This window comes from Rhineura floridana, chromosome 17 (genome assembly GCF_030035675.1).
Source record: "Rhineura floridana isolate rRhiFlo1 chromosome 17, rRhiFlo1.hap2, whole genome shotgun sequence".
Lineage (NCBI taxonomy): Eukaryota > Metazoa > Chordata > Lepidosauria > Squamata > Rhineuridae > Rhineura > Rhineura floridana.
This window is the reverse complement of record NC_084496.1, coordinates 10022304-10045611: the sequence shown is the minus strand read 5'-3', so window position 1 is coordinate 10045611 and position 23308 is coordinate 10022304. Positions and strand designations below refer to the sequence as shown.

At 40.4% G+C, this 23308-nt stretch overlaps 2 protein-coding genes across 17 annotated transcripts in view; one reads left to right on the top strand and one right to left on the bottom strand.

Annotated features, from left to right (window-relative positions):
* The window catches only part of IFT140 (intraflagellar transport 140), a 122867-nt gene that overhangs the window by 30253 nt on the left and 69306 nt on the right, over positions 1 to 23308 (top strand). For 15 of the 16 annotated variants that reach the window (XM_061599957.1, XM_061599955.1, XM_061599954.1 and 12 more), the window contains 4 exons: positions 1905 to 2055; positions 3393 to 3524; positions 5331 to 5366; positions 7267 to 7463. In XM_061599957.1, the coding sequence (XP_061455941.1) occupies positions 1905 to 2055; positions 3393 to 3524; positions 5331 to 5366; positions 7267 to 7463 (516 nt within the window). The remainder of the gene's footprint in view (positions 1 to 1904; positions 2056 to 3392; positions 3525 to 5330; positions 5367 to 7266; positions 7464 to 23308) is intronic. The other variant, XM_061599966.1, reaches the window with a different exon arrangement.
* The window catches only part of TMEM204 (transmembrane protein 204), a 47243-nt gene continuing 33313 nt past the window's right edge, over positions 9379 to 23308 (bottom strand). The window contains exon 3 of the mRNA XM_061599974.1: positions 9379 to 12380. Coding sequence (XP_061455958.1) covers positions 12136 to 12380 — 245 coding nt within the window. The 3' untranslated portion in view covers positions 9379 to 12135. The remainder of the gene's footprint in view (positions 12381 to 23308) is intronic.

Sequence of the window (23308 nt, the reverse complement as noted above, 5' to 3'; positions counted from 1 at the left end):
CAGGTTTTTAATTGGCACTTATGTTGCTGATAGTTGTTTTTATGACCTCTAGTATTAAATAATGTGATTTTAGAATTGCTTTGTATTTTGCTCTTAGGTGCTATCCTTAAACAGAAATGTAGTTTATAAATGTTTAAACAATCCACCAGGGGTCACTGTAAAACTGAAGTGCCTATCAACCAGTATTCAAAGAGAGCCCATTGGCATCATTTGAATAGTCTTCACAGTGGATGTGTGTGTCCTAAATATATTTTTCAGTTGTACACAATCATGCCCATAGGACTCCTCTGGATCTCGGACTTGTCTTTGTATTCTCATAAGTTTCTGGAGAAAGGTGATGAAATCAGGTGGCTCTGAGCATTAGCTTACAACTTTCACTTTTCTCCCATTAAAAATGAATTATTGTTGAAGCTTCTGTCATTTCATTGTAAGTGTCTACTCTCTTAATGAGCTAGCATCACCTTGTCCTATCCTGTCCAGTCCTTGACAAGAAGGCCATGGGGTATGATGGGGCAAGTGAGACTGGTAGTTGCAGCACCATGGAGAGCTCCAAGTGAGCAACTTGCACCCATGAAGTCTAAGAATGGACTGAAGCCTTTTTGCCTCCAGGATCATTCCTCCCATGCTCTGCTCATTTCTTGAGACATGGAAGGCTTTAAATGGGCAGGTCTCCGGCTTGGAATATAGCATGTCTCCTCCTTCCTGGCAAATCTCTCCAGGCACAGTGTCTGTTTTGACAGGCTAAAATGAGGATGTGGGCCCCTGTGGTGAAGGTCCTGATTCAGATCCTTAGTAGGTGCAGAATCTGAGTATGGGCTCTGGAGATGCCTTTCAGGGGTCCCTGACTCAAGGGCCCAGATACAATAGGCTTGAGCTGTGAATCAGGCCTGATAGTTTTGTTTGTTCACTCATTCATTCATTCTTTGTTACATTTGTATCCCACCAAGGCACCCAAGATGTCGTACATGGTTCTGCCCTCCCCATGTTATATTCATAACAGCCCTGTGAGGTAGGTTAGGCCAAGAGACAGTGGCTGACCCAGGTCACCCAGTGATGCTGGCTGTGAGTTAGTTTCCAGCTTCTCTGCCTCTGGTGCTGCTGGTCTGTCTGACCTGGCCTTCCTTCTCTGAGTTAAGAGTCAGATTCCAGGTCGCTGCTCCAAATGGGAATCCCGACACAGCCCTTGCAGCTGTTTATAATCTCTTTAATGTCTGTTTAGGATCTTTAATGTGTGTAATGCCTGAATAAGGCCTCAAACATCCTCTTCAGGTTTAGGAATGACAACACTAATATGTGGAGCAAGATGGACTTTCTTGACGCTGCAGAACTGGCAAGAGCTTGCCCAGGAACAGGAGACACTGGTGTTATGGCATAAAATATCCTGCTTTTTCCTTTTTAAATGCAGAGTTTTAGTTCATATACAAGATTGAATTTCTGGTAATTCCAGATGGGTAATCTCATTAGATTCTGTTGCAGCAAAAACATTGGAGTGTCTCGTAGCGCCTTAAAGACTTTGATATAATAATAATCCTGTTTGGATAGGGTGAGATGGAAGCAAGATTGCTTGTGATTTTATTTTTTTAGCAGGGGAGGGGAGTTCTTTTCAATTATCCTGGTTCTGTGTTAGATTACAAATTTGGTGTATTCCTTTGCTTAACAGCTGATAGCCCTGGTCAATTGTATTGTCAGCAATAGGTTCAGGGTATCTTAAGCTATGTGCATTAGCTTCCACCAAATGTAACATTAACTGGAGTTCAAAAGCTGATTCTGTGCTGGTTTCAAATCTGGGAAATAGTGGTTCGGTTTTGAGATTTTTCCCCGTTACCCTATATTTCAGGTGCAAACAGTGTTTTGTGTTTTGCAAGCAGTTACTGCCTGAATTTATACTTTCCTTGTCCATATAGGAGAAACACTTCTGAGTATCCAGAACTGGGTGACCGCATCCCTGCTAGTCACTTCTGGGATCAAAGTGAACCAAGGCTTTTTGTATGCGAAACAGTTCTAGACCCAAGTCAACAGTCGCTGGATAAGAAGCAGCAAACAACAGAAGACTTGGTATGCCTTTCTCTTATTCTCCTCTGGTTTCTCACACCATGGGTATCAGTTGTTGATGCTGACCTGCGTTCAGAAATTTAGCTAGAATTTTTCACTTGTGTGTCATACGGGATCTTACTAAAGATCTTGAAACTTACAGTTGGAAAGACTTAGTTATGAATCTTGTGACAGCAGCAGTTAAAAATGTTGTTTGAATGATGGTCAGCTTTGATAATGAGGCAGTGTTCAGCCAGGATTCATGCATTTTTTGTCTCCTGCACCTGCAGGCTGTCTAAATAGAGGATAACCTCTGTGCATATGTGGAATGCCTTCTCTCATCTTTGAGTGATCACAGCTGCCTGTGCATAAACAGATGACAGAACTAAAAATGATTTAGTTTTATTTCCAAGAAAGTCTTTCCTGCTCAGATTTATAAAAGAATACAATTAACACTTGTTCCTAAAATAAAGCAGCAGCACTTGGGGAAGACCTGTAGCTCCATAGCAGAACACATGCGTTACATGCAGAGGATCCCAGTTTCAGTCCCTAGCATCTCCAAATAGGGCTGGGAAAGACTCCTGTCTGAAACTATGGAGAGCTTCTGCCAGTCAGTGTAGACCAGGAGCAGGCAGCCTGTGGCCTAATTTCAAGTGCATGGGATAGGGGAAAAACATGGGATAGGGCACCTGGAGAGATGGAAGGAGAAGGTGGTGGTGAGAGGAGTCTTCTGCAAGCAATCAGTGCAGGCATCTGCCAAGAGTGGTATGTCCCTTTCCCAGCAACTTATTGGATGGGTGAGGAAGAGAGAGGGAGAAAGGGTGTCAGAGAGAAGGGGTAACCCCACTCGCTTGGGCTCTGGCCCCACCCACTGCCAGCTCCAGTCCCACCCACCACCAGCAATTCAACCTCTGGCAAATTATTCATGAGGAAATGTGGCTCTAAACAGACATAAGGTACCTCACCCCTGGTACTGAGCTAAATGGATCAATGGTCTAATTTGCTATAAAGCAACTTCCCATATTTCACAGTCCGCTTCTGGGTTTTTTTTAATTCTTTGTAGCTCCTCAGCAAAGTGGTTCGCTTGTATCAGCATAGCTGTTTCCAGGGGTTTCCCTGTTGAGTTGAAGAGGTGGTTTGTTCCTGAAAGGCAGGACTCTTTGTTTCTGTGTTGCTGGAACATAGGCTGAAGTGTAGTGTGGGTTACATTAGAGAGGAACCCTGTAACTCAGCCATCTGTAGCAGGTGTTTGTTCTGTTTTTTAACTGAAAACTGTGCCAAGTGAAAATGGAAAATAACAACAAACTCTAAAAAGGATATTGCGCCATAAAATCCAAATAGTGTTCAATTTCCCCTTCCAGATGGATGTTTTGATTATATCCTTCTTCAGTACTGAAGAGCATGGACTTTTGCTCCATGACAATTTTCCGTTGCCATCAGCCTACCGGTCTCTTTTGGGCATGGAGGTGCCACATTATTACTTTGCCAAAAAGGTAAGCAGTCAGAAAGTCTTTATAAAGAGGGCAGCCTAGAAAGTTCCTCCTCTGTCTCCATGCATGAAACATTCTTTGTTTTCTTGGACCAGGTTAAGGTAAACTGAGACTGGAGTATTATTATTTATAAAATATCTAAGCCTTTTTTTTCTAGGTGCTGTTTGAAAGTTACAGCAGACTTATAGTCTAATACACTTGCAGGCTTACAATTTAATACACGATACAAAATAAAAAAGAGATAGGAACAGGAAAACAAGCACATTCAGGCACTAATTCTAAGGTACATAAATTGTGAAGTGTTTTTTAAGACGATGGTGATTATTAAAGGCTATGGAGGGACAGTAATTTAAATGTACATTTCTTGGGCGTTTTGGTATTTCCCCTGTGGTTTTTCCAGCTGCTGCTTCTTGAAGGTTTCACATGGGTCACAAAGGATAGTAGTCTCCCCTCAGCCCCAAAGTGTGCCACCTATCAACTAGTGCCAGGTAGCATCAGATCTGCCATTCCCTAAGGAGCAGGGCATCTCATCATATGGACAGTTGGATAGCCTGGAGCTCCTGCCTCTTCCTGGTTTCAGGGGTGACGCATGAAGGCTCCAGGGAGAACAAAAATCTAAATGTCCACTGCCTGGACCTTAAAGTAGGTAGGTGGGCCTACCTACCGGGCCCAATTCAAGGTGTTGGTGTTGACCTTTAAATCCCTATAAGGTTTCGGCCCAGTTTATCTGAAGGAGCGCCTCCAGCATCACCAATCATGCCGCCTGACGAGATCAGCCACACAAGACCTTATCTCGGTCCCACCAGTTAAAACAGCGAGACTGGTGCGGACCAGAGAGAGGGCATTTTCGATTGTGGCCCCCACCCTCTGGAATTCCCTTCCTTTCGACCTTCGCCATGCCCCCTCCCTAATAGGTTTCCGCCGGGCCTTGAAGACCTGGCTGTTCAGGCAGGCCTATGGGGTCTCTGGGATGGGTTAGTTTTTAAGGTGGTCATTAATTGGAAGAGTGGGGTTTTAGATGAATTGTGATCCGCATTGATTTTATTGTATTTTATTGTATGTTGTACGTTGCCTAGAGTGGCCGTTAATTCGGCCTGATAGGAGACTCAAAAATAAATTTTTATTATTTTATTATTAAATGAAATTTCTCAGATACTTTCATCCAGCTGCAACGGAGGTGATGATTTAAAAAATATAAAAAAGAAATAACTAGTGATGCAGTTAAGTTGCACTAATTTATCATTCAAATGTGCACAGATAGAATGGAAGCAACAGAATACTTCCCAGGAAAAAAAGCAACAAGAGCAGCCCAATTCCATATGGTGTCATCTGTTCCTAGTTCATCAACATGCTTCTCACCCTCCTCGTTTGCTTTTTTAAAACGAAGCTGGAAGTCTTGAGGATGTGACATGGGACAGTGCCATGCTGCCATTATTTTTGGGTGGCGCACAGAGCACCACTGGACATGGAGTTGACTCCCCCCCCCCAGTCTTTATTGCAGATAAGAGAAAGACCAGATACCATTGGCATGCTGAGAAAAAATAAATCCAGATTCGGCAAGAATACCTGTGAAGACATGTTCCTTATGCATAACTGGGGTGAAAAGTTAGGATTTAGATTACAGAACAAAGATCTAAATAGCAGATTTTTGTTTACTTGCTATGTAACAGGAGGCAGCCTGTGTGTTTCACTGCATTTTCTGCCATTATTTCTGCTTTACCTGTAATATCTTCACTCTGTTTACATACTTTTTAAAAAAATTGCTGCTCCTGTCATTCTGTTTTCTTTTTCATTTCTGCTGGCCAATAGTTGTTGTTTTGGAGAGGATCTGTCCATAAACCTTATGTAAGTATCATCAGCTGGCCTTTCTTAATTTAATTCACCTTTCCTCCCACTCCCCATGGATTTCTTTGTTTCAGTCCCTGTCATTTAAAGATTACACACAAGGTGACATAGGAGGCTTAGAAAAGTCAATTTGATGAGAGTGGGGTGAGCAACTTGAAATAAAACACAATTCTTCAGACCTACTTGAGAGTGCCTTGTTTTTTCCCCAAAGGCATCCCAAGCAGTATACAAGTTAAGGCATCTTAATAAAATGATCTAGCACAACAATATCATTCTAGGATGTTAAAATAAGCAGAAATCTAATTAGCAGAGGGGGGGAAATCAGCAACAAGGTAATATCAAAAAAAGCAGCCCAGGAGAAAACAAAGCTATTCTCACTTAAAATCCATTGAAACAGGATGATTTTTACCAGTTGCTGGAATGTGTCCCAGAGGAGGGAATTCCAGAGCTTAAGTGCCACTGCCACTTTCTCTCCAAGAAAGCTGGTCCACCAGCTGTAAGCTATATGAAAGCGTATTGAACAATCATTCGTCTTTCCTACTCTTGGTATATGTCTTTCCTGTGCTAGTTTATGAAAACACTTACTTTAGAGTCTGGTCAAAATGTCCCCAGTAAATGTTCATCTTCCTGAATGAATTTCTTTATTTCAGTCAAGGACTAGTACATATACAAAACAAACCAAAACAGTAAAAAAATACAGCACAGTACTATGATATAGAACACTCAAACCCCAACATAGAAACCTTGCTAAAAATATTACTATTATTTTATCAGCAATCTGCGGGAGGCAAAAGCAGCGGCCCAGAAACTGGCTACTTTACCTGTAACCTAGGGAATCTGATCAGATAAAAGATACGATTAAATAGAATTTGTCAGATCTGCCAGGGCTTTTCTGTAAAATTGGGGTGATAAAACTAAATAGAATAGAAAGAACAATGTAATAAAACAATCTTCCTGAAAGCTCAGCTGAGAATCTAATGATAGCTTAAGGAATATGCCTTCTGACACTAGTGAGTCTTAAAGATACGTGGAAGGATAATTACAACCCCCATGTGGGAAGCTATTGAAAGTGCTTCCAACTGCTGTTGCATGCTAGGGATTTGTCTCAGGGATTGCTCCAATTAGATGGAGTGTCTCTCCATCCGGAATTTCTGGCATTGGCATGGAGATTCCTGGAGCAATCTATATTGTGAGTGGCTCTCACACATTACAGCTATCATGAGGAACAGCAGCTACCCAGCAACAATTGCCAACAGTATTTCACTTAGGGACCATATTGTGACTGCAGCCTAGACACTGTTAATATTTCAGAACTGTACTGCCTAGGTTAGCTAAGTTGTCCTTTAGTCTTATAATAATTTGAAAAGTTCTTCAAAAAAATTTTGTTTCACAGATCTGTGTGTCATTAGATTATCACATTACAATAATGGGAAAACTATTGAAGTCCTTTTGATGGTTTATTGTTTCCACTTCCCTCAAAGAACCTAGAGTGATCTGTCCTCCCAGCTAGGCAACACCCTCAGCTTAAGCAGTAGAACTGCATGATATGCCTTAAGACCATGAACCACCTTTTTAATTTTTCCCAAAGAGTGAAAAATTCAGCAACTAGAAGAGGTCAAATTTACAAATTGCTATCTTGTACTCCTTAGATATTGCGAAAACGTTTTTGACACTAAGTTGATTTATGTCTAGTCATGTGTCACTCCTGAAGAATTTTTGACTAGCAAAACTTAATCATTGCAGTGATAACATGAGGCTTTCACTGTCTTCAAAATCAAAGAACTGTTTTGGATAACAATCTAGATGCTTTTGCATGCCTTAAAATCATGTAGAACTTTATTTTCACAGGAAAAAAACTGTTGGTATTCTGTTTGTCATATTACTTGTGTTTTCCTTTCAGCCAGAAGTTGAGAAAAAAGACGAGGAAGAGCCTAGTGGGGTCACACTCTATCAGATGGTAGCCAGAAGGCCAATGCGGGACTTCATTGGGTTGGAAGAGTGTGACAAGGCCACACGCGATGCTATGCTTAACTTCAGCTTCTATCTCACCATTGGGGATATGGATGAGGCTTTTAAATCTATCAAGCTCATTAAAAGGTAGGATCAGGAGTTGATTTGATTTAATTTTATTTGCTCAGTTTGTAGTTGAGAGCCTGGAGTTGCTAAGATATCTGTGAAGTAAAGCAACCTTTTGGTCTTGCATGCAGTAATGTTGCTTTGGGTTTGGATTTAGCACTACTGTCCTTGGATTGTATTTGCTTCTGTGCCCTATTGTAGCTGCTCACCTTGAAGACTTTTAAAGAGATCATAGCATAGGGTAGCAACTAAGTATGATGTGGGAGACAGGATATCCCACTTAAAAAATAAAATGTGATGGCATGTGCTGGTAAAGGAGAATTGGTTCAGGAATGCTCCTAGGCCATTTCCCACTAGTAGAATCCCCTCCCAGGGTGGTACTATTTCCCCCACAAGGGAAAATGTCCAAATAGTAGCTGCCTTGCGGGGAAAATATACACAAAAGCAGCTTTGTGGAGGAATCAATAGACAAATGGCCTGGGGAAAAGGGTCAACTCCCTCCCCCTTTCTGGTTTGCTGTATCTCTGAATCTAATTTGCTCCCGAAATCCATGCTGCTGCTGTTTTAAAAAACAAATATGCTGATCATTTGTGTCTCATCCAGTTTGGTTCTGAGGGTGAAATCCAATGCTAGTCCTACTCAGAGTAGATTTATCTATTGAAATTAATGGGCTCATCGAATTTAGGTCTGTTAATTTCAGTGGGTTTATTCTTAGGACTTAGTTTGATATAACTCCAAGTCTTTTGAACTCTCTTTTTCGAAGGCAGAAAGTTAAATGTATATCAAGTGTGTGCATATTCCCCCCAAAAGAAAAAAACCCTACACAGTGTTTTTAAGCAAACCATGTTAACAGCGATGTTGCACAATTGCCCCGGCATATATGGGCATGAGGATATTTTGGTGGTACACATTTTTTATACATATTGCGATGGTGTGCTGCTTGGGAAAGACTTGATTAGGTATCTATGGATATGTGGCTATGGTCTGAAGGCACATGAGGCCATCTCCCTGCTGAAGCTAAGCAGGGTCAGGTCTAGTCAGTGCCTGGATGGGAGACCGCTTGGGAACCATATGTAAGTCGCCTTGGGTTTCTATCATGGAAAGAAAGGCGGGATATAAATGTAATAAATAATATAATATAATATAATTCATTTTCTGTCTGAAGGGTTCTTAACATTATAACATACATAAGGAGAGCCCTGGTGAATCAGGCCAGTGGCCCATCTTGCCCAGCATCCTGTTCTTGCATTGGCTAAACAGATGCCTCTGCAAAGCCCGCAAAGAAGACCTGAGCGCAACAGCACTCTCTCCTCTCTCCACTTGTGATTCTCAGCAACTGGCATTCAGAGACATGCTGCCTCACCATTGTGGCTAGTAGCCATGGATAGCTTTATCCTCCATGAATGTGTCTGATTCCCTTTTAAAGCCATCCAAGTGAGTGGCCATCACTACACCTTGTTGGAGCAAATTCCATAGTTTAACTTTGTGCTGAGTGAAGAAGCCGTTGCCTCACTGGCACATTTATCTACAGAAAACAATTAATTGTTGAAATGTTTGTGTTGGCAATGTACAAAACCAGGTAGATTGCCCCATAATGTTCAACAGAAGGCAAATTAACTTTAAAAAAATTATATTATTAGTCCTTTTGTGAGCTTCATATGTATAGGGACCAATGCTGGATCCAAAGAGCAGTGTAAATAAATCCAGATGCCCACGGGAGCTTTGGAATGTAGCTCCTACCCTCCCACAATCCTCTTTTCAATCTTGGGGAAGTTTCAAAAGCAGTTTATGATATGCCCTTGGAGTGTTCTTTGTCTGCTCCCATAAGTGATCACAAACCCTCTTCAACAACTTTTTGTTTCCTTGAAGGCAACTGAACATTCACTACTTTATTTATATTTTGAAAATAAACACACTGACTCCAAATATAACAGCAGAACTGGCCCCAGAGCCACCATTTGTTTTTAATTTCACATTATTATAATATGGTTATTGTAATATTAGCAGAAATAACATGTCTTAAATATTCCAATATTTTATTTTGTTTTTAAAAACAGTAGTTAATTAGAGCATATTTTAATTTTCAGCATACAGAGCTTTTCCAGAAAGCAAGCCAGGCAAATTTTAAAACAAAGCCCAGTTTTTGGTAATGTGATCATTCTGTGTAGTCTTAGGGAGATAGCCTTCCAAGTCCATGTTAAAGAGTTCTGGGGCTTGTTGTGGAATAGGGTGGGAATTCAACTGCAGGAATGGACGATTTGTTCCAACACACAGTTGCCCATACAATTTTCATTTACATGGTTCTAATGTGCATTATTTACTGTACAGTCCTATACATGTTTAGTGAGCAGTAAGACCCATTGCATTCATTGGGACTTTCTCCTAAGTAAGTGTACACAGGACTGCAGCCTTAGTTGTCTCAAATAATTTTATATATCACTTTCATGGTACTGGAGATGCCAGGCAATGGTTAAAGCATATTCTGCACTTATTCTTTAGTACTCTTACTCTGATATAGGATTTTTATGTTTTAACATGAAAAACAGCTGATTAGCCTAAAGATGAGTGAATTTACACCCATGGCTGTTTTGAAGAAAAAATGAGTTCAGTACCGTTATGTATTGATATGTATTATTTGCATCACTTAGAGCTAGAAACTTTATTTTTTAAACAAGAGTTGGTGTTCTCAGTATTCTAGTCTTCATCTATGGACTGAAAAATACAGTTCCTCAAGAACTGCATGCATGCTATGGGCATTAAATTGTCCACATTTGTTCTGTAGTGTTTGGGCTTAAGTGACAAACCTGGCTGTGGCTCATTTGGCATCCAAATTACATTATAATGAACTTCAAGAGCCAGCTTGATGATTTCCTTCATGAAGAAAATGAAATCGGGGGGTGGGGAGGGGGAGAGCTGGTGAAAACCAAAAATTAAAGCACAGATTTCAAACAGATATATTAAAAAAGTCTCTGAGAAAGAGACAGTAAATATGTAAGTTCACAGCTCTGTCATCCAGATCTCTCTCTCTCTCTCTCTCTCTCTCTCTCTCTCTCTCTCTCTCTCTCTCTCTCTCTCTCTCTCTGTGTGTGTGTGTGTGACTGTGCCTTTGATAACATTGCATCATCTACCATTTCACGTGACTTACATGTCACTTCCTGCTTCTCCCACCTTGTTCTCTCCCATGTATCCTGGATCCGGCCATTTGACAATGAATATTTCAGTAGTACATCAAACAGATTTTTGAGTGTTACAAGGCAAGTTTGTTGCACCCCTATTGGATAAAGAAAGAATAACGTTTATCTTGAGTAAATTCAATGAAGAGTATTTTCCACCCAACACCTGCGCTTCCAAATAAATTCAGTAGTTTATATCTCAATATTTGACTTAGCATCTTAAACACCCATAAGTGAATCTTGTAAATCAGTGTCAAATATGAAAATGCCCAGTAGTCACTTTTTAATTGAGTAAATTGTTTAGGGGTGATAAAGACAGGAACTAAATAGTCTTGCTCTGTTTATTGACATAACTATGTACATGGATCACGTTACAAGGTATAGGTTTTTTGGTGTCCTTTATCAACAATTTAATGGTAGGCAAAGCGTTCTGAAATATATACTTTAGAGAAGACGCTTGAAATCTTAAACTTTTTAAAAAATATCTTGTTGCCATTCCTTATAAATGCTAGAATTATGCCAGTAGTTTTGGGGTTTGTAGCATTTGCCAACTTATGACATAGAAATAATTGTTCCCGCCAAATTGGATGCCCCTGCAGTTTTGGATGTTTGTCTCTTTGATATAAAGGATGTTTTATGAAAGCATTATTAATTGTATGACATGGATGAAAATGTGACACAAGGCAAATTGTCATCTTCTCTTTCATGCTTCTTATGTTGTTGGTTCCAAAAAAGGACAATTTCTGTAACTAAGTCCTTGAGCTTGCTTCTCTGTCATTAGAGTGCAGGACAACTTTCTCTAAAATGAGCTTGAGCTTGAAATATTGGATTACCTTCCCTGTTTCCATATCCCCACAAAACTCATCTAGTGTAGCTGTGTCACAGTTTGAATCCCCCTAGAGTGGCCATGTGTCCAACTTTTCAGATGACAGTCCTTTACTTAAAGGTGTCCTCTGTTTGAAAGGCTTTCTGGTCTGTGTCAGGTTTAAAGATAAAGAACCATAAGGAGAGAGAACAGGGAAGGCTTTTAAGTTGCTGCCCATCAACAGTTAGCACCTGAACAGCAGACCAAGCAGGCACACAGATCACCATCTTGTTCCCCACTATGGTGAGATGGATTGTGTTTCTATTTAAATTATTGTAATTATTTTTAAATTTGCCTCTATACATATAAATTAGCAGACATAAATGCTACACAAATCTTTGTCCTCTTTTGGTGATGCATTTCTTGGGGTTTGGCACATAAGTGGCTGCCCTACATATCCCTGACTTTTGACTGAAGTTCTATCAGGATGGTTGAGCTGTTAATATTTTACACTGTACATCAGAGAGGAGAGTTGGTGTATAACGTACTCATGTATATAGATACAACCCATCCAAATAATAGTGTTAGCTTCTTTAATTGAAAAGTGAAAGTGATTTTCTTCAGTGTTTAAATTACATGGTATCTGTATAGAAAGCAATCCATTTTGAAAGACGTTTTCTCTGAAAGTGTCTCCCCCCTTTTCACCCATGCACTCTCAACATGGTGACTCAACATAGTCATTCTCCAGACCGCGCCGGAAGCGAGCAGTCAGGGTGCGGCTGATAACAATGACTCGAGGTGCCATGCAGTCTTCCCGCCGGTGAAGGATGTTCCAAATGAGGATGGCAGCAGCCAGTGTGGCCAGAAGACAAGCCCCAATGTTCAGGTAGCAAGACCAGGAGAGGCTGGTATAGGGTCCAATACGATAGAAGGTCACTAGCCCAATGACCAGAACGAAACCTGAAAGAAAAGTAAAGAATGGAATTCCAGACGAATGTTGCTCCTGCAATATCTAGAACCAATTATCCTACATAAATTCACTGTTGCAATAGAGCTTTGTATCTTGTCCAGTAGTGTGCATTTGATAGTAGTTTGTGTGTGTGTGCACACACACACATCCCCCTCCAGATTTTGGTACTAGAAAAGTTAGATATTGTGATAATAAGACATAATGCAAATTTTTGACTTAATTCTAGGAGGCCGAGGAGCACATAAGACTCTGGAACAAGTTTCACATAAATAGGTAGGAGAAGGAGACTGAAAACCAGTTTGGCAGTGTATATCTCCAGGAGATGTACATAACATTGAAGAGACCATAGGAACCCCATCAAACCAGTTTTGCTTTGTCTGAGCCTTTAGCAGATTCAGCACATGGTTTTTCAAATTGTTTCAGTGCTAAATCTTCTTTTAAAAGCTGTGTTCTGAGTTCTGCCTGTGCCACTCTGAGCTAGTACTAGCTGTGGCCTTTTTGCATAGTTGTTCAAATTTCTTTATTTCCATTTTCTACCTGGCTCTTCTTCCCAAAAGGAACCCAGAGTAGCTGACATACATAATACCAACACAAAATGCAATAATAAATAAAAACCCTTAAAATGTCAATAAAACATACAAAACCACCATAATAAAACAGCAGCGAGGCCAGAAGAAAAACTCTTATACTCAAAGCCTTGACAAAATAAGACTTGGTGGAATAAAAAATGTTTTCACAGTGCACCTAAAAGTTGTCAGTGACTCCAGTTAACTCGGACAGATAGGCAACTAACAAATAAAATTTTATATTTTTTATTATATTATGGTGCAATACTTTTGGCATATGTATATTTTCTACAACTATCCTAACTGTTGGCACGGCCTGTTTCTCTTGCTGAAATAACTCTCTTTAAAGAGCTATGAACACTGATGGTATAATAATCATGTTTGTTTAATGATGAATAATGGGGACATAAGCAGTGATCCAAAGATAAAGATATCAGCTTGGTGCAAATGTGCAGGCTCCCAGGGAAGAGATCACAGCCTCTTTGGTCCTCCCTGGTCCTTTTAGCTCAGTGAAGCAGCTTGGCGTGTCCTAAGAACCTGGGATTGTGATTAAGGTCTCTCCTCTTTAACCTCAAGCTGTAAGCAAGGTTTGTTCTTACCATTTGGTTTACCATGATGTGCAAACCAGATCATTGACTTCCCTACATGAATACAGGGGCCATGCAACAAGCTTTTAAGCAGCTCCTCATGAGGCTTATAGGCATGTCAGTCACTCTGTCTCTTGTCTAATTTTGGAAACGCATTATAGGAAGATGAGGGAGGGAGTCCAAAATTGTCAAACTACTAAAAAATGCTCCTAAAATGGCACAGAACTTTTGAGAAAGGGAAGAATTGTGTTGCTTTCCTTCCAAAATTACATTACAAACTGGACCCATTATTCTTGCTTAACCACTATGTGCACACACTTCCACAAGCTATACATGTGCTGTCTTGGGAGGTGTACTGCAGTTTCCCCACGTATACTAAATATTGCCCTTAAAAAAAACCTGATGTTCCCATACTGAAAACTCTTACATAAGGGAAACTTTTTTTTATGCCAACAGTCATTAGTAGAAAGGCTGTGAACAGTATTGGATCCAGTTAATACAATCAGCCACCTGCATACGTTAATTCATTTGACATGTGGACTCATCTCTACTTATTATGCTGTCTAGTTGTGCAGGCTGTCTGAATAAGTAACACATTGTATGTTGCACATGATTTTCAACCATGGCAGTGCAACAAATCATCTCAAGGGGTTTGATGGGAGCGGATGAAAATTTCCTGAGTCACAAAGGCAGCCACTCACACCAATGGCTTACCATACAGAGCTGCATCTATGTGATTCTAGTTCAAGAGGCCATGAGTCAGGACTCAGATGCTTTCGATGAAGAGTTATATAAACAAGGATATTGTGGAAGGGAAAAAAATATTTCTCTCCCTGGGAAATTCCTTTATCTAGGGATCTCTTGTGAAATGGTAGGAAGACAACTGATCTTAAAGTGCAACCATATTTTTTGCACCTCTGTAGTGCATTCCCCCACTGCTCTTGAAGATCTTTATGAACACAAAGAATCCCACTGCTGCTTCCCGCTTCATATGTATACTAAATATCCGGTTATTCATAGTTTCAGAGATGAGGAAACTGAGGTGAAGAGACTTGTCTAGCCATGCAGGAAATCTGTCCAGGGGTCAGCGGTAGAACCCGAAACATCTGACCCCAAAATGTTGTATATGCAATCGCAAAACTATCCTCCCTCCCTTTAAGACATGCATCAGTAGCTAGTACCCATTTCTTGATGAGCCCCTCTCTGTAGCATGATAGTTTCTCTTCCTCTCCTCCACCCTTGCAGCCTTCGTTATTAACTTTTGATGGGAGTAATTTATAGATCTAATTAGCCTGACAAGAACAATATACAAAGAGGCAAAAGTGTCTCATATAATAGGAAAAAATCGGCTTCCCTTTCTCTCATAAACACTTCCTTAACCACCACCACAACAGAAGGAATTCACATAGACAAAAGGGCCCCTTTGCAAAGAGAGACTAGAATAAACAAAGGCCAGTAAACAGACATAAAGATCTGCAGATACAGTTTCCGTTAGGTTTGTGGGCAAGGACAGGTCAGTCATGAATAAGGCAATTTCTCTCAACTCTGCAGACTAATAACATCACTTGCAAATCTTTATAGTATAGTCAGTTCTTCCATTGAGGCATAACTGCATCCTAAAAACGTCTACAAAGGGACTTCTCTTTGTTCTCTTCCATAGCTAGTATTCTGAAGGGGTCAACAGCCGGATGCTCTTTGGCCAAATCCAACACCCTGAAGAATACCAGCTGCTGCTCTTCCCTGGGGACAAGAAAGTTGTTTCGAGAATGTTATGGTGTCAGGGCTTGCTGGAGAAAGTGGAGTGAGTGTCTCATTGCCCCTCATTCACTCCTCAAAGTGGTCCTCCTGTAGATTGAATTGCTGATGGACAGAGCAATCCAAATGATGGGAAGCCAGTGGGAAGGGGGGCGGCTGCAGAGGGGCTGGCAGAAAGCTCCGCAGCCTCCACTCAGTCGGGAGCCATGTGCGGGGGCCAGAAAAGCATTGTCTGACTCCCGTGAATACCCCTACCAGGGAGTAAGCACTCTGCATTGACCATAATGGAAAATATTTTACCAAATTTCACGTGTATCGGGACCCACAGGAATGCTCTGAACACAAGGAGGAGGATGTGTAAGTCCCCCCTCAGCTCCTCCCCCGCCATGCCCCCAGAGTGCCCCATTTTTTAGCCTTCCGCAGGCTTTTGGGGGGTTAATACATACCTAGGATTTTATTGAGCTGGCTGATACCCCCTCCCCCTTGTCCATGGAAGGTGCAGACTTGCTTATGCAAGGTTTCTTAGGGAATGAGTTTACTATTAGGATACAAAATGAAATGGATTGCCTTCAAGTCGATCCTGACTTATGGCGACCCTATGAAGAGGGTTTTTATGGTAAGCAGCATTCAGAGGTGGTTTTACCATTGCCTTCCTCTGAGGCTGAGAGGCAGCGACTGGCCCAAGGTCACCCAGTGAGCTTCATGGCTGTGTGGAGATTCAAACCCTGGTCTCCCAGGTCATAGTCCAGCACCTTAACTACTACACCACACTGGCTCTCATTAGGATACACGACATGCAAAAATTGACATGGAACAGAAATAGACGTACTTTACCACCTTCCCTAATCAAAATCTTGTCCTCTATTGCTTTTGTTTTTTCTTTCTATCAGCTGAACCCTAGCACCCCACCCCATCCCATCCCCACTATATAATCCATTAAATGTAGTCCTAGCCAAAGCCAGTGCACTCCAAGTTCTCCATCTTTTATATAAGGGACCAATTATTAATCACGCAAAACTACTGAAGCTTCCTTGTGCTGTTCAAAATAAAACCACTTGTGTTAGCAAGGCCGTTTCCCTTCACAGGACCTTTGCTTGAACTCTAGCTCTGTGCAGCAGTGAATGAATGACACGCGATCGTTTTAATTTCATTTTTTATGGCAAGGCCCAAGATGGGAGGGAGTTTGGGAGGGGAAGCTCTAAAAAGGTATGTATGTCACCATTTTTTAAAGTGATGCAAGTAGGTTCAGTTTGGTATGCTAAAGCTGTTCTAGACAATCACAGGTTTAGAAACTGGTAGACCTGCTGGCTGTGACTGATGGGAAATGGAGTCCCAACCACATCTAGAAGGCCACATGTTCCCCATCCATGGAATAGAGACTCTCCTGATTCTTGTTACAAGCAACTAGACAAATGATTATTCACAAATCTTGCCTAAAACTAGCATTCTCTTTCCTACAGTGGCCATCCATGGGCTTCTGGAAGCCCAAATGGAAATCACAAAGGTGAATGCAACCTCATTTCCCGCCCCCCATTTCTGTCTCATATTCAGAGGGAGAGTGTGACTCTGAACATGGAAATCCCATTTAAACACTAGCCATGACAATTTATGGAATTTAATTCCACAAGATGTGATAGCTAGTGTTTTAGACATGTTTAAAATGGGGTTGGGTAAATTAATGGAGGATTGGTCAGCAACAGCTATAAACTCTAATTTTCACAATGCAGCTTCCAGTCTGTCTCTAGGAATCCTGTATAATATCTGAAAGATGTTGACTTTGGTGATGTCAGTTCTGAACAGCATTATGGACTTGACCATAAGTATCTGGACTTAAATCTGATCCTTCTCTGGCCAAACATCATTTCTAACCACAACATCACTGGAGCAGCTGTGAAAATTTAGAGGGGGAAACACCTAAAACACTATCTTCTTTTGAATGGATGCTGTTATAAAAATGAAAGTTTGCTACTGTTCGTCTAAAATTCAACAACCATCCATCTGGTTATTTTGTATCTAACCACCTGTTCTTCCATTTTTGGGTAGAACCAAGCTTTTGAAACTCATATTCTAAAGACCCTCAGTAAGCTAAACTGTCTGCTGCAGACAACGTTCCTTATATGTTCCTGCCTACAACGTTCCTTAAAGCACTACAATGTTCCTTATAGCACTACAATTTTATTTATTTATTTATTTATTTGATTTATATATCCCGCCCTTCCTACCGGCAGGAGCCCAGGGTGGCAAATTAAGCATTAAAAAGTACTGCTCAAGTTTTCAGGTTTTCCCTGCAAAATACATATGAGTGATCAAGCCCTGATCATTTCTGCTCATATGTCTTTTGAATGAAAAAGACATGATATTTAACTGACATTCTGTACAAGTATTTTTGCATTCGGGAATTACAACTAGTCTCATCTAATGAAACCTTAAGTGTGGCAAAGCTTATTTTTGTGACTTTGTGAGGTATGAAGTTTGTGAAAAGTACAGAATTACAGAATTGCTTGTAAAAAGATAGTGTACAAAGCCCGCTATTTTTTTCTCTGACTTCTAAATAAAAATGTCTTTTTTGTTGTTTTTGTATGTGAGTCTCCAAGAGAGTTACTCTTTATCTGGAGGTTGCTTCCCATTCCTGGCGAAACAAGTCAGCGTTGGGTGAGGGTGGAGGGTGCTTTTGTACTGGGGAAGGAAATAGATAATGGATTTGTTAAGAAGAATTTTGGAGAATATGGTGTCAGTGGTCGGGCAGGCGAAATAGGAAGGGGAATGTTGCTTTGTGAACTTGCATTTCAGATCAGAATAATGAGCTTCCTGTTTGTATCATTCTGGCAGAAAGCCAACTTCAGTTTCAAAGCTTATCTGTCTTCATTTGTTTCTGTAGTTTGTTTCTCTCTACACCACCCTTTCCCAACCAGTGTGCCTCCAGATGTTGTTGGACCACAATTTCCATCTTTCCTGATCATTGGCAATGCTGGCTGAGGCTGATGGGAGTTGTGGTCCAACAACATCTGGAGGCACACTGGTTGGGAAAGGCTGCTCCACACAGTCATACCTTCTTTAATAAAACGATGTAATGGTAGAACATAACTCTTGAAAATGAGAGGCAGTGTAGTGCAGTAGTTAGAGTGCTGAACTAGGACTTGAGAGATGAAGGTTCAAATCCCAACTCGGGGATATATCCAAAGCTACTCATACTCAGAGTAGACCCACTGATGTTAATGGACATGACTAACTTAAGTTCATCAATTTCAATCGGTCCACCCTGTCAATTTTTGTTCTCTCAGTTTCCCATTTTTTTCCAGTCACAAATTCATTTTTCCACATTTCTGCAGCAATTTGCAGAATTTTTTTAAAAAAAGACTCCTGATGAAAATTCTCTAGCATTTTAGTGCAAATTTCTCCTAATAACATTTTTGTAGGCAGTTTTGACTAATATATACATTTTTGCAAGCCATTTCTCATATTTATTTTTATGCACACTTTCCCACAATGCATTTTTATAAACATTGTCTGGTTGGTGAACTGCATTGCAAAAATCAGACAAGTGCAAATTGTGGAGTATGGCTGTGTTTTGGTTCTCATACTGTTTTGGAAAGTGCAAATTTGATAGGTTGGGCTTGAAATGCGAACTGAATCAAAATTCTCACCCATCCCTAGTTTACCCTGAGAAGGACTTAGTCGGAAACTTATGGATTTCACTGGGTGACCCTGAGCCTGCCATCGTCTCTCACTGGGTAACCTTGGGCCAATCTAACCTACCTCACAGGGTTATTGTGAAAATAAAATGGGGAGGGTGAGAACCATGCATGCCACCTTGAGCTCCTTGGAAGAAAAGTGGGATATAAATTTAATAATGCCATATTGCCAGCAGGTCTGTGGTGAGGACCCTGTCTCAAGCCAAATCCCCTTTCTTCTTACAACAGAGGATTGCCTTGTTTATTCTGCTGCCTGTATTTTGATTGGCTCAGCTCAATACCAGCCATTTGGAGTGGAAATCTGTCTTGATCTCAAAGCATCGTTTTAGCAGCAACTAGAGAAGTATCATTTTAACCTCACTATTAGCTACACCGTTGTATAGAAGGGTTTTGTTGGTGTGATCAAAATTGCCCAGCCCAAATTAGGAATTCGTTTCACACAAATGACTTTCCATGTGGTCAGGAGCTCCCATTCTCAACTGTGCCATCACTGTAATGTTAGAACAGGCCTGACATGTGGAAAGCAGAAGTAAGAGTGTGACCTTCAAAGGCAAATGGAAATATCAAGTCAAACTGAGCAGAGAAACAAATTATCTTTAAAACTGTTTGCAAAATGAATTTTAAGAGCCCAGTCATATGCAAATTTACTCAGAAGGAAATCTCACTGAATTCAGTGGTGCTTTCTCCCAGGTGTATAGGTTGGGCTATAAGTTTTTTGTTGTGTGTGAGAGAAACAAATCTCTGTAATAATATGGCAGAAATGAGCCAGTTTAATTGGAGCAGTGATTGCTTAGGTTATGCAGATTGAAATATCCAATGGACGCATCATTCTATGGGTCTGAACAAACACATAGCAAGGCACACAAAAACTACACCAAAACCTAGAAGGGCATTAATCTTTCCTGAAGGAAACACAATGATGAAGGCAGATGCAATATATATATATGTGTGTGTGTCTGTATATATACCCTCAGAGTACATCCCTCAGCTGTAGGTTGGTCCCATCGTCACAACCGAAATTACACATTGCATACAGCAAACCAGGTGCCAATTCAGCTGTCAGTATTGTTCCTCAGCCCCCATGCTCCAGGTATGCACTCTGTCTTTATTTTTAAAGCCTTTTCTGGCTTTTAAGCTCTTGGAAGCTATGCAGTGGGTTGAACCCTGAGGCAAAGATGTATTGGGTTAGGTGAAATTGAGAGGTTGTCATGCTTACAACCACTTGCAGGGCTGGTGGCACTAGGTTTGCAGTATTTCTCTATAAGAATATAAGAAAAGCCATGCTGGATCAGACCCAAGGTGTACCTAAGGCAGCATCATGTTTCCCACAGTGACCAACCAGATGCCTATGGGAAGCCCACAAGCAAGGCCATCTCTTGCTGCTCTTCTCATGGGACTGATATGCAGAAGCGTGCTGCCTCTGAACTTCAAGGTCCCATGTAGCCATCATGACTAGCAGCCATTGATAGGCTTATCTTCAGTGGGATTGCTTGTCTAATCCCATTTTAAAACCACCTAACTTGGTGTTCGTCACCACATCTTGAGGTACTGAATAATACATAGTCTTCTCCAACTGTAATCCAGACACAGTGGAGGTACTGTTAGTGGGTGGTATGTCTGACTTTGGAGGAGATGTTTATACTGTTTTGGTTAGAGTTGCCCTCCTAAAGAGTCAGCTATGCAGTGCTTTTTACCAGCTACAAATGGAGAGACTGGCCGCACTATGCTCTGATTACATCTCATTTGAATTATTGTAATGCATTGGATGTGGGGATGCTCTTTCAGGACTACTTGGAAACTGCTGCAGATGCAAAATACAGTAGACAAGCTACTAATTGGGACCAATTGCAGGAACAATTGAACTGGGTCTCAGTCTGGTTCCAAGCACAATTCAAGGTGCTGGATCTTACCTTTAAATCCTTAAATGGCTTAGAATTACCTTTTTCTACATGAGCCACCCTGAGTATCTCTAAGTTCCCCTGTTTTCAGATGGTGACCAGAAAAAGGGCCTTATTTATGATAATGCCTTGGTTGTGGAATGCTGTCCCCAATTAGGGTTGCCTAATGCTGACTTTGATGCTAGATGAAGAATTTTTTTTATCTGCCCAGGACTATTTATATTATTAAATATTTACATCTAGGGATGCTGGAGAAATTCAATTTTCTTTGGATTTTAATGAGAATGACATAATTCGCACTTCTCAAACAAATATACAAAGTGAAACACAGCCATCCTTTAAAATTTGCACATATTTGAATTTTGCAATGCCGTTCTACAACCAATGTTTACAAAAATGCTTATATAGAGGTATGCATAAAAATGAATATTTTTATGAAATTAACATATAAAGTGACAGAAATGGTTGCAAAATGTGTGTATTAGCCAAAACTGCATAGAAAATGTGCTTATTAGGAGAAATTCGCATAAGAATACTGACAAATGTTCATGAGGACTTAATAAATAAATAGCAAATTGCTGCAGAAGTGTGGAGAACTGAGTTTAAAATTAGAAAAATGAGAACCTGAGAGAACCGAAACATCTGGAGTTTTTAATACGTCTGTAGAAGTGGTTTTAACTTTTTGTTTTGCTATTGTCATTTCTAATTGTTTGTAATACTGTATTAATGCAAGTGTTTGGATCAACAAGCAGAGCAGAAACATTTGTACATTAAAAAAAATTAAACTTGCACGTTGATTGCATTTACATCTTGTTTGGCCTTTAGTGTTGTTTCACTTGCTGACAAATATTTTTGAGCCCGATTGCTCTGCAGTCTCTCTCTTCTGATGTAGTACATTGTTGGTGATATGTAGTTGTGTTATGTAAAAAGCCAGCCCTACTATGCAAAGCATGAAAAAACCATTTAGAACCTTCCCTCAAATGTCTAAGCAAAAGAGACTTGGAAAATAGCAAATCATGGAAGAAAACTTTTAAGAATGGTAATTGCCTTGTTTAGACATAAGGGTATGATTTCTTAATATCCCCATCCATCTATATTTAGAGAATATTTGGACTCCGTTGAGATTTTGGCAAAAGAAATAGTACATGTTGGCTATGTATCTCGCAGCAAGAGAGAAAATTGTTTTTAGGAAATGTGGCAAGAAGGTGCAATTCCTTCTTGGAATGCCTGCCTGCATGATGCCTTCATCGATTTGCCCTTCTTCCATTGTAGCTTGGTTATCTTTCAGTAATCACATATTAAATGGGATCAAACGTATGCTAGATCAGAGCAAAGGCCCACTATAATCCAGCATCCTAATTATCCACTATAATCCATTTTCCTACAGTGGCCAACCAGATATCTACGGGAAGACCACAAGCAGGATACAAGAACAATAGCCCTCTCTTTCTGGCATTTGGAGGCATATTGCCTCTGATCCTGGAGGTGGTGTATGTCATGATTATAGTCATAGATAGCCTTATCCTCCATAAATTTCTCTAACCACGTTTTACAACCATCTAAGTTGGTGGCCATCATTACATCTTATGGTAGCAAATTCTATCATTTAAGTGCTGTGTGAAGAAACACTTTTGTCTCTCCTCGATTTCTCACCATTTAACTTAAAGTGGGTGACCTCAGGATTTCTAGTATTTTGGGAGAAGGAGAAAAACTGTCTGTCTGTCCACTTTCTCCACACCATGCTTACGTTTATGTGTATTGCAACAGCTACAATAAAGGCTCTTACCATATATGGAGCTAGAAATGCCAGATGTTCAAGCTGGATTTAGAAAGGGAAGAGGCATCAGAGATCATATTGCAAAGATACATTGGATAATGGAATAGACCAAGGAATTTCAGAAGAAAATCACCCTGTATTTTATAGATTACAGCAAAGCCTTTGATTGTGTAGATCACGAAAAACTATGGAATGTTTTAAAAGAAATGGGGGTGCCGCAGCATCTGATTGTCCTGATGTGCAACCTATACTCCTGACATGAAGCTACTGTAGGGACAGAATATGGAGAAACCGACTGGTTCCCCATCAGAAAGGGTGTGAGATGGATGTATTTTATCACCCTATTTGTTTAATCTGTATGCAGAACATATCATATGGACAGCGGGATTGGACCAAGATGAAGGAAGTGTGAAAACTGGAGGGAGAGATACCAATAATTTAAGATATGCAGATGATACCATACTACTTGCAGAAACCAGTAATGATCTGAAATGAATGCTGATGAAAGTTAAAGAGGAAAGCACACAAGTAGGACTACATCTGAACATCAAGAAGACTAAAGTAATGACAACAGAGGTTTTATGTAACTTTTCAAAGTTGATAATGAGGACACTGAATTTGTCAAGGATTACCAATACCTTGG